The sequence below is a fragment of the Seriola aureovittata genome, chromosome 14, assembly GCF_021018895.1.
Source record: "Seriola aureovittata isolate HTS-2021-v1 ecotype China chromosome 14, ASM2101889v1, whole genome shotgun sequence".
Classification (NCBI taxonomy): Eukaryota; Metazoa; Chordata; class Actinopteri; order Carangiformes; family Carangidae; genus Seriola; species Seriola aureovittata.
In genome coordinates, this window is record NC_079377.1 from 25200001 (window position 1) to 25214312 (window position 14312).

Sequence of the window (14312 nt, forward strand, 5' to 3'; positions counted from 1 at the left end):
AGCAACTGACGAGCCTGTTGCAATGAAATAAAACACACCCACAGGCTTCAGCTGCTGAGGTGTTACTGCGGCTTGTATACGGTGTGACACTGTATGTTCGGTTTATATGTATTTATGTATATTTCACCTGTCGTCATTTTACTTTAAATTTAACTGACTTGCAGAAAAACAAACAACAGAGGCTTTTGAGCAAATCGGTTATCCTGCAGAGGTGGTTCATGCAAGTTTTGGTTCCTTTTCTCACAGTGGAAACTTTCATTGTTGCCGACATGTTTTCTGTGAGGGATGAAAGTATTAAACGCTTTAACAGCCACCAACAAAATCTGCAAGGTGTGAGGGTTGGATACGCAAAAGGTAAATTTTGGGAGGAGCAATAAAAGTTCTTCCTGTTAGAGCGTAAGGATTCGTAAAGAAATAAAAAAGGAAAATACAACATTCAACAGGTGAAAACGTCCCAAATTAAAACATCAAGGATCAGTGCATCACAGCAAATAAAAAACAGAATATACAGAGATGAAGAGCAGAGTGTGAATCTGCTCACTACGGGTCAATCTGTCAGAGTGAAGCAGCGTTCAGCTCGTGGCTGATGGTGTTTCACTGTGAGGATTTCATCCTTGCTGCTTTCACTGGAACATGGTGACCTACTAGGAAAACAGGATTACTGCAGGTGTTTGGGTTTGACTCTGTGTATGAGACACAGAATCCAACCAGCTTAGAGTGTAATGGGATTGTAAAGTGAGGATTCTCCAGATAATCACTGAAAGGAGGTCTGGACGATACAGACGACACGGATCTGACTGACTGATTATCGACAGGATGGTGGCAAAAAAATACCAAAGATACAAACATAACACACACACACACACACACACACACACACACACACACACACACACACCTACCCGTCTATCTGAGGCCACCAGTCTGAATTCTTGCAGGAGTTTCCCAAAGATGGATCTGTGCGTCTTCCTGAATGGATGGATGGTGCCCTGCAAATAAAAAAATAAAAAAAAACATCAGAATAATAATTATTAAAACTAATTAACTAACTTTTAATGTGGGAACAAATAATGAAACCTCATGTAATGTGAAGAGAAATAAAATGCCAGATAAAACAGCGCTGTGTAACCGTCAGGAATGACATTTAAATTAGCTTCGATCAGGTTCATCAGGTCTGTGACTGGAAAGCAGAGTAGGAGGTAAAGCTTGAGCTACAGCACAACCATGTGGTGTGTTGGTGTACAACACTGACTTATTGTAAATGTTTTTGGTAATTCTTTGTTTCTTAGTTTCTTGCGTTCGAAAAAGAGATTTTAATCTCAATGAGACTGTCTGATTAAATAAAGATTACATTAATAAAAAAACTCTTATTGAAACAATCCAGAGAAGAAGGAAGAAGCTACCGTCCTAAAATCTACAACAACAAAAAAAAATCAGCAAATCAGAGTCATATCTGGTTTTTATATGAGGTTTCTGCAGAATGATGTTCGGCTCCATCGTGGTCATTCCAGTTCACAACACACCAGACTTTATCTTTCTAAATGAGGCTGTTGACTGTGGTGGGTTGGGACACAACACAACACAACAGTTTATTATACAATTTATTTTGGGGGGAATCTCAGTGTCATTATTCCCGGATGTTCTCATCGTCACTTAATAATTAAATTGAACTGAAGGTAGAAAAGTTGCAGAGTTCAGACACAAACTCATGATCATCATACAGTTTCTAACAGGTCTAAGCTTTATTTTTATAGCACCTTTCAACAAACAGGAAACTCAAAGTGCTTTTACATAATACAGACACCTGCAGAGCTTCCATTTAAAGAAGCTTAAACAGGAAGCGGAGCTGTTTCTCTCAGCGGCTCCGTACTTCACGACAAAGTTTCTTTTTTTAAAATCACCTTTTCAAGAATTTAACAGCCAGTCACGCAACAACCATGTGACAACGGTTTTCAACAGACACGTCTGACCCGATACAACCCAGAGTCTCTTTCAGATGCTGCTGGAGTTTGTTCTTTTCTAAGTGATGCAAGAGATCCAGCAGCTTCACGTCAGCACATCTGACTACACAAACACCAAGTCTGACCTGGTTCAGGCTGAGATACAAAACATCACCGAAAATAATCAATATGTAATCATATGTTGGGCTGAAGCTAATCATTGTTTTCATTATCCATTATGTCTTCTCTGTAACTTAAGATAAGAAAAAGCAGCAAACTCTCTCATTTGAAAACACAGAACGATCATGTCTAATCATGACCTTCCCCAGAATGTCTGGTTGATTTATTTTCCTCCATGTTGAAAGAAAATAGTTTTTATGTGCAAAACAATAAATAAGTGTTTGTATATGAGACATACACAAACAGTGTGGTCGCTGTGAAGCAGTTGCAGTTTGACTCTGTTCTCATGCTCACTCAGTGTTGAACCTGATTTACCACTGTACAAAAAGTGGGTGTTTTCTTCTGAAAACAAAAGCCGAAGGAAACCGAGCTGGAGCCAAGACACCAACACTGTGTGCAAAGCATCTATACCTACACTGTGAATTCATAAAGACTGGGGCTGGTTGCACAAAACACCTTAAGTTTTCTACTTATGTTACTTAAGGTTTAATTCCTCCTTAGCTGAGGGAGTTACTTAAGGGCGTTGCAAGAAAATCTAGTCAAAGCTTTCCTTAGAAATTTACAACATTGAAAGAGATTTTACAGCAGTAAAATTCTACTGTTTCCATGGAGACTGTCGATTTGCTGCCATTAGCCATTATTACTTGTGATACCTGTTAGCTCATCGTGTCGTTGTTTTGACGGGAGCTTCACCACGGTGAAGTTTGGTTGTTAAGGTTTAAGTGATTCCTTAAGTTCAAGACTAAGATAAGGAGAAAACTTGAAACACTTAAGTGAACATTTTAAGGAGGACTAGTAGTGATAATAGATCTTGAAATAACAGATAGACATCAACCCTGAAACCCAATCTAACAGATAAAAACCAACAAAAGCGGTAGAGTCACTCACCAAGACGTACGTGTCGTGCTCATGCTTCTTCCTGTGCAGGGGGACATCTGTGGAAGAAAAGAGATGTCGCTGTCAACATGTTCAAACAGAACAATCTAATCACAGTGAGGTGAACAAGACCGTCAAGCGCTGAACTCCGAGGAGTTTTTTTTTGTTTTGTTTTGGTGCAGATAATGATAATCAATGTTTCTTTGCTTTACATGAAGGACAGGAGTTCAGAGTCAAGTTCAGCTTTTACTGTGATTTCCAGACAAATGTATGACAGACACACAGAGTAATGACGTCATGTCTAATGGACCACAGTCCGAAACAGAACAGATTAATTAAAGACAAAGGCAAACATTAAACAACATTTAATATGTCCAAAAAACAAAATAACATTGACAGATATTATCAGCATTAGTAGTTCCACTTCATTACTAGAGTTGGTCTTATTTTTGTTGATTTTCTGTAGATTACTTTTATCAGTATAATAATAACACTGTACACACCAAGTTTATAGCTTAAGTACCTTGAAGAACTGTGTGCACTTGTACCGAGTAAAGCAAAAATTCTGTTTTCTTCGCTTTGCATGAATTTAATTGAGAAATAAAAGCTATTCATGATGTTAAAGCATCCTCACTTTACTTTTGGTGCCTAAAACATTTGCACATACAGATGGTGACACATAAGAAAGTCAGTTTCCGTACATTACACTGCACTGAGATGTAGTAGGTTGCAGTAAGGACTTGTTTTTCCCAGGTCCCTTGAAAAGCCACCAGTATAATATAAGTAAAATCATAAAACGGTGGTCCATATATATATATATATATATATATACACTGCCTGGCCAAAAAAAAAGTCGCCACCAAAAAAAAAAGTTCACACACTCTAATATTTCGTTGGACCGCCTTTAGCTTTGATTACAGCACGCATTCGCTGTGGCATTGTTTCGATAAGCTTCTGCAATGTCACAAGATTTATTTCCATCCAGTGTTGCATTCATTTTTCACCAAGATCTTGCATTGATGATGGTAGAGTCTGACCGCTGCGCAAAGCCTTCTCCAGCACATCCCAAAGATTCTCAATGGGGTTAAAGTCTGGACTCTGTGGTGGCCAATCCATGTGTGAAAATGATGTCTCATGTTCCCTGAACCACTCTTTCACAATTTGAGCCCGATGAATCCTGGCATTGTCATCTTGGAATATGCCCGTGCCATCAGGGAAGAAAAAATCCATTGATGGAATAACCTGGTCATTCAGTATATTCAGGTAGTCAGCTGACCTCATTCTTTGAGCACATACTGTTGCTGAACCTAGACCTGACCAACTGCAGCAACCCCAGATCATAGCACTGCCCCCACAGGCTTGTACAGTAGGCACTAGGCATGATGGGTGCATCACTTCACCTGCCTCTCTTCTTACCCTGATGCGCCCATCACTCTGGAACAGGGTAAATCTGGACTCATCTGACCACATGACCTTCTTCCATTGCTCCAGAGTCCAATCTTTATGCTCCCTAGCAAATTGAAGCCTTTTTTCCGGTTAGCCTCACTGATTAATGGTTTTCTTAAGGCTGCACAGCTGTTCAGTCCCAATCCCTTGAGTTCCCTTCGCATTGTGCGTGTGGAAATGCTCTTACTGTCACTATTAAACATAGCCCTGAGTTCTACTGTTGTTTTTCTTCGATTTGATTTCACCAAACGTTTAAGTGATCGCCGATCACGATCATTCAGGATTTTTTTCTGGCCACATTTATTCCTCGTAGACGATGGGTCCCCACTATCCTTCCAGTTTTTAATAATGCGTTGGACAGTTCTTAATCCAATTTTAGTGGTTTCTGCAATCTCCTTAGATGTTTTCTCTGCTTGATGCATGCCAATGATTTGACCCTTCTCAAACAGACTAACATCTTTTCCACGACCACGGGATGTGTCTTTCGACATGGTTGTTTAAGCAATGAGAGGCAACTCATTGCACCAGTTGGGGATAAATAACTTGTTGCCAGCTGAAAGATAATCGCCCATGCAGTAATTATCCAATAGGAGGCTCGTACCTATTTGCTTAGTTAAATCCAGGTGGCGACTTTTTTTTTGGCCAGGCAGTGTATATATATATATATATATATTCATTCAACTTCATTGATGTCAAAATAAGCAATGGAATCCATATTTATTGTTATTAGATTCGACCTACACCACCTACACTTCTACAACTCAAGTTCAGTGAAAAACTTTAAACTCCCCAAAAGTAATGTATGGTAAAATAAACTGCACTTTGTATATAGCTAATTAATAAATAAAAATATTAATGGCATTATTTTGAGAGTATGCTAAATTTAATTTAAGTGTCTAAAACTTTAGAACAACACTGTATAACGATATTCTTATTTTAAAATAATCCTCCATTTTATAAGATTTCATTAAAATCACCAACTCCCGCCACAGACAGACGCGAATCAGGCGGTGACAAGATTTCTGAAAGGTCCTAACAGGTGAGTTAAACAATGAGAGCCAAATACACTGTAGTTAGCTTGTTTGTCTTCATACAAGATACAAAATACAAACTTAACGACAACAAATTAAATTTCGGGGAAGAAAATATGTCAATATCTACGTCACATCTTGCTTTGTATTAAAGTATAAACCTGTCGTTTCAGCGTTTTAGGTGATTTAGACGTTAAACTGCCTCCGCTTGTTTACAGGACTCACAAACGTTAACGTCAACACACAACATTCAAAGGCCCCACACGGACACACCGAGCTGGTTTAAACTGGTTTAAACTGACCGTTAAGAACAGTGTTAATGTTAATTCTGTCGTTATAACCGAATTACAGCGGGAATAACTGAGAACCAGCGAAGTTAGCTCAGCCCTCCGTTTGAATACGTGTTATTAGCCGTTAGCCTGCTAGCATAACAAACCTGAATCCTTGATGTTAATCACATCCACCGACACCATGTCAGGTTTATCCAGCGGGCCCACCTTCCTCTCGGTCACCCCGGACGGCACCACGTCCGGCTTCGAGCCGAACTTTCTGGGGTAAAAGTCCCCGGCATTGTGATAAGACAGACCCGAAGACGTGGACATCATCCCCTCCATCGCCATTTTGGACTTCCTGTTCCCGTGAGCCTCTTTCATTTGGTTGCACAGGCGCATGCGCCAGCACAGATCTATATATAATTGAATTGAACTACATAGTAGTGACGGTTCATATACTATAGAGATCTTTTTTATTATTTAAATCCATATTCCGGTCAATGGAAGACCAGGAAAATATATATAAAGGAAATTTTAGAAATAACAAAAATAAAAATTAATTTTGGTAAGACTTTGAGATAGTAGTTATCACTTACAAAGGTGTAAATTTAAAGAAATGTTGTCATGCCTGTCTTCCTGACACCAAGAGCCACAATTAAAATGAAATGAAATCCAATAAAACCTATGAACAAATATGGTCAATGGTAAAAAGTAAATGTGTACATTACATTTTTTCTTTCCGCAAAATAAAGAGATGTGGAGCAGCATAATGCATTTGAAAATGTTATAAAAACATTCAAATATTGATTACAAAACTCAAACGCATAACAAATTAAAATGCCAGTAGGAGTTTATTGTAATAATAATATAGTTCATTCAGAATTTTAAAATGCACATCTGTGGCTTTTAGAGCAATTAGTGGAGTAAAATTAATTAGTCAATAGACAGAAAAACTATCAGGAAATATTTTGATCTTTGATCATGAATTAATCTTTTAGGTAATTCTTTAAGCAAAAATACCAGTTTCAGTTATGAAGATTTGCTGCTTGTCTCCCCATCCTCATATCATTCCTTATCAGTGTTATCCTGTGAGCCCACAAGAGGGGTCACTGTGATTCAATTTGTTGTCCATTACTGTTTCAACAGTTGCCTCCAGTAAAAACCATAAAGACCAACTCCTGTTTTCAACCTTTTGTGGAAGTGTGTTTATTTAGCTGCGTAGCTGGGCACCTGCATGCACGGTGAGCTCAGAAGATTCAGGTTTGAGGGATGGGGTTTGAGCTGTTAGTCATCTAATTGACAGCTGCAAACATTGTTTTTTTAATAAACTCGTTTATTTTATTTAAAAAATAATCTACAAATAATTATACAGAGATACTGTTGTTTGGAGATGAAGAAAAGCACCTTTCCCAGCAGCAGGAGCACAGACAACACCCAGTGCCCACCCCACAGAATGAGCATCAGGAGGAGACCCCTAGCAGTGAACCCCCGACACAAGCAAGAAGGGAGAGACCAACCAGACAACCCTAAGTCAAGTGGCCCAAAGCCAGTGACAAAGAGGCGTGGAGAAGTCTCGACCAAGACCTGCATACCATCCTTGGAAAATCTCTGCAAGGGAGCGCAACCACCAAGCTGAACCTCTTCGGTAACATCATATACGAAGAAGGCAGGGAGAGATTTGGAGAAATGGTGCGAAGGAAGAAGACCCCCAGGGAGCCAGGGAGGCGAGAGAAGGAGATACTCAAGCTGGTAAAGGAGAGGCGGGCACTCAGGAAGGCCTGGAGGAAAGCTGACGAGAATGAGAGAGAAGGTCTGAAGGCACTCTGGGTCCAAATCAGAGACAGGCTGGCGACCTTGCGGAGGGCTGAGCGGATCCGGAGACGGAGAAGCAAGAAAGAGAAAGACAGAGCGAGGTTCTTCCAGGACCCCTTCAATTTTGCCAAGAGCCTACTGGAGGAGAAAAAGAATTGGAAGTTGGAAACCACTGCACAGGAGCTCGAGGAGCACATGAAAAGTCAGCTAGGTGACAAGGAGAAGAACTTTCCACTTGGTTCACCAGGACACGTGCCCCGCCCTGCTGAGCCTGAATCTCAGTTCGACACGACACCACTAAGGTGGGCTGAGATCAGGCAGGTGGTAGACAAGGCAAGATCCGCCTCAGCACCAGGTCTGAACGGTGTGCCATACAGGGTATATAAGAGCTGCCCGATGGTGCTGAAGCTCCTTTGGAAACTGATGAGAGTTGCCTGGAAGACACAAGCCATCCCATCAGAGTGGCCCAAAGCAGTGACTACCTTATAATAATGATAGACATGAACTTTTTATAGAACATTTTATGTACATGTCTTGAAGCTTTCACAGTGCACCGCAGCAAGTGAACCTACAGTTAGATGTCTTGTAGGAAATCATGTGAGAAGACGACAGTATCTGTCTTGTCTCTATTTCCTCCATTTCTTCTTCTGTTTTTCTCTCTTTCTCTGACTACATGGAGCGAATGTGTATAAGTTGTCATCATTCATGCTGTTGATCTGTTGCTATCATCGCTGTCCATCCTGCAACGACACAGAGAGGCCAACAGCTTGTCTACAGCTCCTTTCCTACTGCAAACATACAGGAACACGTCTGCAAGAGGACTGAACCTTACAAACATGAAAGACACACTCCAGCTGCCACTGAAGTCCATCAACCTGGGCTACAGACAGGAGAAGGCGAGGCTCGTAGTAGAGCTGAGAGACTCAACTGACCCGTTTGTAAAAAACACCAAGGCACCGGTTCGAACAGGACGCAAGTAGAAGGCCAAACAGGCTGTCGACCAGGCCATCAACAGGCTGATGCACAGAGAAGTTGTTGGCAGGACACAGTCAGGGAGAGCTGGCTTGGGGTGGGTAGCAGCCCCCCCCCTCCAAGTTTTGGTCCAAAGCCACAAGAAAGGAGAGGAAAGACCTGGTGATTGAAGAGGTGGTCAGGAGTGAGGAGGAGCAGTACAAGGTCAGAGCACTCATCCAGCGGCAACAAGGACGTTGGACAACCTGGGAAGGAGTAGTCGACAGGACCATCAAGTGGTCCGATGCCTCAAGCAAGGTTAAGTTTCCTCATTCGGGCCACCTACGACACCCCCCCCAGCCCCAGCAATCTGAGTTGGTGGTACAGCTCAGAGGAAAACTGTCTTCTGTGCAACGCCCCAAACCCAAGTCTACAGCACATCCTGTCCAGTTGCAAGACAGCTCTGGCTCAGGGTCGGTACAGGTGGCGGCACGACCAGGTCCTGTGGAAGCTGGCAGAAGTCCTCGAGGCACGAAGGCTGGAAGCGGCCAAAGACCATCCCTCAACAGTACAGAAGCTGATCCATTTTGTAGGACAAGGGGCAAGGGGCTCAGAACATCACCCAAAGGGAGAGAAGATCACTGCTAACACCTGGATGTGACTGGAACTTAAGAGTGGACCTTGACCGGCAGCTCAAGTTCCCGCCAGAGATAATCACGACCTCTCTGAGACCAGACATCATCCTGTGGTCCCCCTTGGCCAAAACAGTGATCCTGGCAGAGCTCACAGTCCCTTGGGAGGAAGGAATGGAGGCAGCATTCGAAAGAAAGAAGGCGAAATACACCGAGCTGGCAGCTGAGTGTCGAGAAGCAGGGTGGGCGACCGTTATCTGCCCTGTGGAAGTTGGCTGCAGGGGGTTTATTGGAACATCCATCCAGCGCCTCCCGAGGAGCATCGGAGTGACCGGGCCAAAGCTGAATAAGGCATCCAAGGAATTGGCAGGGGAGGCAGAAAGAGCCAGCTTCTGGCTGTGGCTGAGAAGGAAGGATATGTCGTGGGGAAAACAAGGGTCCTAGGGGTAGCTGCAGGGGGCGGCAGGGAGACGTCCCTGCCGTTGCTCCACCACTGCGAGATGTGGAACGAAACATCAATGAAATGTGGCTCCCGGCTGATGACCCTGCAGCTACCTCACAGGCACCGTCGGAGGTGCGTCAGGCGGAAACGCCCTGCAGGCAGCCATCACCTGTGCTTGCATTTAAACAAGCAGTATATTGTTTTTTTTAATAAACTTGTTTATTTTATTAAAAAAAATAATCTACAAATAATTATACAAAGAAACTGTTGTGGTTAGACACTATTTATAACCAGGTAAAAGTAAAACTTGCAGAAAACGGACAAAATAAAGATCTAAGAATGAGAGAGATGTGGTTATATGAGTGATCATGCTGCTGATTATCTTCAAATAATATAAGGTTTGTTTTTGTGATTAAAGTGTAATAATGATATACATGAACTTTTTATAGAACATTTTATGTACATGTCTTGAAGCTTTCACAGTGCACCGCAGCAAGTGAACCTACAGTTAGATGTGTTGTAGGAAATCATGTGAGAAGACGACAGTATCTGTCTTGTCTCTATTTCCTACATTTCTTCTTCTGTTTTTCTCTCTTTCTCTGACTACATGGAGCGACTGTGTATAAGTTGTCATCATTCATGTTGTTGGTCTGTTGCTATCATCGCTGTCCATCCTGCAACGACACAGAGAGGCCAACAGCTTGTCTACAGCTCCTTTCCTACTGAAAACATACAGGAACACGTCTGCAAGAGGACTGAACTTTACAAACATGAAAGACACAACATCGAGGGCATCATTATATTTGGCTTCTTCTACAAGGAACCAAATGATGGAGGGCAAGAACAACAGTGTGTAAATAAGTAGAACCAGAATCAAAACTGCAACAATTCGTCGTTTTTCATCAGCAGGGACACTAATGGCTGCAGACAGGGCTTTAACGGTCCCACGCAGGAAGAATATGTCGTGGGGAAAACAAGGGTCCTAGGGGTAGCTGCAGGGGGCGGCAGGGAGACGTCCCTGCCGTTGCTCCACCACTGCGAGATGTGGAACGAAACATCAATGAAATGTGGCTCCCGGCTGATGACCCTGCAGCTACCTCACAGGCACCGTCGGAGGTGCGTCAGGCGGAAACGCCCTGCAGGCAGCCATCACCTGTGCTTGCATTTAAACAAGCAGTATATTGTTTTTTTTAATAAACTTGTTTATTTTATTAAAAAAAATAATCTACAAATAATTATACAAAGAAACTGTTGTGGTTAGACACTATTTATAACCAGGTAAAAGTAAAACTTGCAGAAAACGGACAAAATAAAGATCTAAGAATGAGAGAGATGTGGTTATATGAGTGATCATGCTGCTGATTATCTTCAAATAATATAAGGTTTGTTTTTGTGATTAAAGTGTAATAATGATATACATGAACTTTTTATAGAACATTTTATGTACATGTCTTGAAGCTTTCACAGTGCACCGCAGCAAGTGAACCTACAGTTAGATGTGTTGTAGGAAATCATGTGAGAAGACGACAGTATCTGTCTTGTCTCTATTTCCTACATTTCTTCTTCTGTTTTTCTCTCTTTCTCTGACTACATGGAGCGACTGTGTATAAGTTGTCATCATTCATGTTGTTGGTCTGTTGCTATCATCGCTGTCCATCCTGCAACGACACAGAGAGGCCAACAGCTTGTCTACAGCTCCTTTCCTACTGAAAACATACAGGAACACGTCTGCAAGAGGACTGAACTTTACAAACATGAAAGACACAACATCGAGGGCATCATTATATTTGGCTTCTTCTACAAGGAACCAAATGATGGAGGGCAAGAACAACAGTGTGTAAATAAGTAGAACCAGAATCAAAACTGCAACAATTCGTCGTTTTTCATCAGCAGGGACACTAATGGCTGCAGACAGGGCTTTAACGGTCCCACGCAGGAAGAATATGAACAGAGGGAAGGGAAGGAGGAGGAAGACTGCAGAGGGGATTAGCATGTCATCTGAATCAGCCAACAAAACCATAGAGAAGAAAGTCACAAGAGGAAGGGTCCAGACCACGACACAGACCACTACAGAGGCCTTGATGGTTCGTCTGAAGCGGTACCACAGCGGCCAGGCGATGACCAGATACCTGTGATACAACATAGACACACAGATTCTTTGTAGAGCACCTGAATTATATCATGTATAATACAAACACTATATACAGTATACATATATAAAAAGGTCAGACATGTAGCTACACAAATACTGAATAAACTGATAGCTACCTTTCCAGGGCGACACACACCATGAAGCCAACACTCGCCATCAGACCACAGAAGTAAACAGAAAAGAAGATCATTGTGATGATTGAATCCTCAGGTAGTACCACTTCAACGATCATGCAGCAGAGTTGAATGAGGTCAGAAATCAGAAGGTTGATGATGTAGATCGGAGCCATGTGATCGTTTCTGACCTGCAGGAAAACATTGGTAGAAGAACTCATGATCTTTGCTGATGACACGTTGTCATCTTACTCTGCTCAACATTTACAGTCAGATGTATTTTTCATCAAACTCTCATTGGTTCCTACTTTCTCATTCATCATGTACTCACCAGAGAACAGACTCCATGGATGGCCACTAGGGTCAAAGGAAGGCCGATACAAATGATAATGCATGTCACCACGTACATGAAAGGTTCATTATCATAAGAGACGGTGGTGCTGTTATTGTAGCTTCTGTTCTGTGAGGTGATGTTAATGAAGGAATCTTCCATTCTTCACTGTGAAACCTGTTGTTTGAGAGATCAGCAAGTGTTTTAACATCTACCTCACATTGTTCAGTGATAATACTAAAGCTGTGAAGTGCTGTTCACACAAATACAGTACAACTATAGTTCAGGATAAATCTTAGTGATCCAGCATTTTAGCACAAATCTCAAGTTACTCGTATTTAAGGCAAGAGAGGGTAAAAACAGAGACTAAATACAACTGTAGATTACTGTACACCTACAGTCCAGTCCCCTTGTTATGTATCAACACCTTTACAGTTTTAATGTATTAGGTTAAACATTGATTAAGAGAAGTAATGTAACACAAACTTTACCTTTGAAAGCTGGTGGACCACAATCTGGATGTGCTTCTTTCACCAGAGTCTGCTGTTTTCTCCTCTGTATCCACAGTCTAGTGACGTGAAATGCAGTAATGTAGCAAGATATGAAACGAGGGAGGTTCATGATGGTAAGACGTGGTTTTCTACAGAATTCATTTCTGCATCATTTTTGTTTATACTCTCTATTATTCTTTCTCTGCCTACATGGAGCGACTGTGTATAATTTGGCATCATTCATGCTGTTGGTCTGTTGCTATCATCGCTGTCCATCTTGCAATAACACAGAGAGGCCAACAGCTTGTCTACAGCTCCTTTCCTACTGAAAACATACAGGAACAAGTCTGCAAGAGGACTGAACCTTACAAACATGAAAGACACAACATCGAGGGCATCATTATATTTGGCTTCTTCTACAAGGAACCAAATGATGGAGGGCAAGAACAACAGTGTGTAAATAAGTAGAACCAGAATCAAAACTGCAACAATTCGTCGTTTTTCATCAGCAGGGACACTAATGGCTGCAGACAGGGCTTTAACGGTCCCACGCAGGAAGAATATGAACAGAGGGAAGGGAAGGAGGAGGAAGACTGCAGAGGGGATTAGCATGTCATCTGAATCAGCCAACAAAACCATAGAGAAGAAAGTCACAAGAGGAAGGGTCCAGACCACGACACAGACCACTACAGAGGCCTTGATGGTTCGTCTGAAGCGGTACCACAGCGGCCAGGCGATGACCAGATACCTGTGATACAACATAGACACACAGATTCTTTGTAGAGCACCTGAATTATATCATGTATAATACAAACACTATATACAGTATACATATATAAAAAGGTCAGACATGTAGCTACACAAATACTGAATAAACTGATAGCTACCTTTCCAGGGCGACACACACCATGAAGCCAACACTCGCCATCAGACCACAGAAGTAAATAGAAAAGAAGATCATTGTGATGATTGAATCCTCAGGTAGTACCACTTCAACGATCATGCAGCAGAGTTGAATGAGGTCAGAAATCAGAAGGTTGATGATGTAGATCGGAGCCACGTGATCGTTTCTGACCTGCAGGAAACATTGGTAGAAAAAATCATGATCTTTGCTGATGACACGTTGTCATCTTACTCTGCTCAACATTTACAGTCAGATGTATTTTTCATCAAACTCTCATTGGTTCCTACTTTCTCATTCATCATGTACTCACCAGAGAACAAACTCCATGGATGGCCACTAGGGTCAAAGGAAGGCTGATACAAATGATAATGCATGTCACCACGTCCATGAAAGGTTCATTATCATAAGAGACGGTGGTGCTGTTATTGTAGCTTCTGTTCTGTGAGGTGATGTTAATGAAGGAATCTTCCATTCTTCACTGTGAAACCTGTTGTTCGAGAGATCAGCAAGTTTTTTAACATCTACCTCACATTGTTCAGTGATAATACTAAAGCTGTGAAGTGCTGTTCACACAAATACAGTACAACTATAGTTCAGGATAAATCTTAGTGATCCAGCATTTTAGCACGAATCTCAAGTTACTGGTATTTAAGGCAAGAGAGGGTAAAAACAGAGACTAAATACAACTGTAGATTACTGTACACCTACAGTCCAGTCCCCTTGTTATGTATCAACACCT

General features: G+C 41.8%; 3 protein-coding genes across 3 annotated transcripts in view; all 3 read right to left on the bottom strand.

Moving 5' to 3' along the window:
• slc30a6 (solute carrier family 30 member 6) overlaps positions 1-6104 on the bottom strand; it is a 57747-nt gene extending 51643 nt beyond the window's left edge. The window contains exons 1-3 of the mRNA XM_056394838.1: positions 5910-6104; positions 3009-3055; positions 903-989 (exon numbers count right to left, since the gene is read on the bottom strand). Of these exons, the coding sequence (XP_056250813.1) occupies positions 903-989; positions 3009-3055; positions 5910-6093 (318 nt within the window). The 5' untranslated portion in view covers positions 6094-6104. The remainder of the gene's footprint in view (positions 1-902; positions 990-3008; positions 3056-5909) is intronic.
• Positions 6105-10932: 4828 nt separating this feature from the next.
• LOC130181645 (G-protein coupled receptor 4-like) lies at positions 10933-12748 on the bottom strand. The gene is made up of 4 exons (XM_056396007.1): positions 12670-12748; positions 12179-12355; positions 11851-12038; positions 10933-11711 (listed from the first exon to the last, which is right to left on the bottom strand). The coding sequence occupies exons 2-4, from the start codon at positions 12338-12340 to the stop codon at positions 11204-11206; spliced, it is 858 nt and encodes a 285-aa protein (XP_056251982.1). The 5' UTR covers positions 12341-12355; positions 12670-12748; the 3' UTR covers positions 10933-11203.
• A 161-nt stretch (positions 12749-12909) lies between these two features.
• LOC130181691 (G-protein coupled receptor 4-like) lies at positions 12910-14097 on the bottom strand. Its single transcript, XM_056396058.1, has 3 exons — positions 13884-14097; positions 13557-13744; positions 12910-13417 (listed from the first exon to the last, which is right to left on the bottom strand). The coding sequence occupies exons 1-3, from the start codon at positions 14043-14045 to the stop codon at positions 12910-12912; spliced, it is 858 nt and encodes a 285-aa protein (XP_056252033.1). The 5' UTR covers positions 14046-14097.
• Positions 14098-14312: the final 215 nt, after the last annotated feature.

What these genes read in the sequence shown, in the direction of transcription:
- LOC130181691 (XM_056396058.1), bottom strand. Translation starts at nt 14,045, where the DNA reads ATGGAAGATTCCTTCATTAACATCACCTCACAGAACAGAAGCTACAAT. An exon ending in TCCATGGAGTTTGTTCTCTG is followed by an intron (nt 13,745 to 13,883) that starts GTGAGTACATGA and finishes TGTTTCCTGCAG; the next exon opens with GTCAGAAACGATCACGTGGC. An exon ending in GTGTGTGTCGCCCTGGAAAG is followed by an intron (nt 13,418 to 13,556) that starts GTAGCTATCAGT and finishes GTTGTATCACAG; the next exon opens with GTATCTGGTCATCGCCTGGC.
- LOC130181645 (XM_056396007.1), bottom strand. Translation starts at nt 12,340, where the DNA reads ATGGAAGATTCCTTCATTAACATCACCTCACAGAACAGAAGCTACAAT. An exon ending in TCCATGGAGTCTGTTCTCTG is followed by an intron (nt 12,039 to 12,178) that starts GTGAGTACATGA and finishes GTTTTCCTGCAG; the next exon opens with GTCAGAAACGATCACATGGC. An exon ending in GTGTGTGTCGCCCTGGAAAG is followed by an intron (nt 11,712 to 11,850) that starts GTAGCTATCAGT and finishes GTTGTATCACAG; the next exon opens with GTATCTGGTCATCGCCTGGC.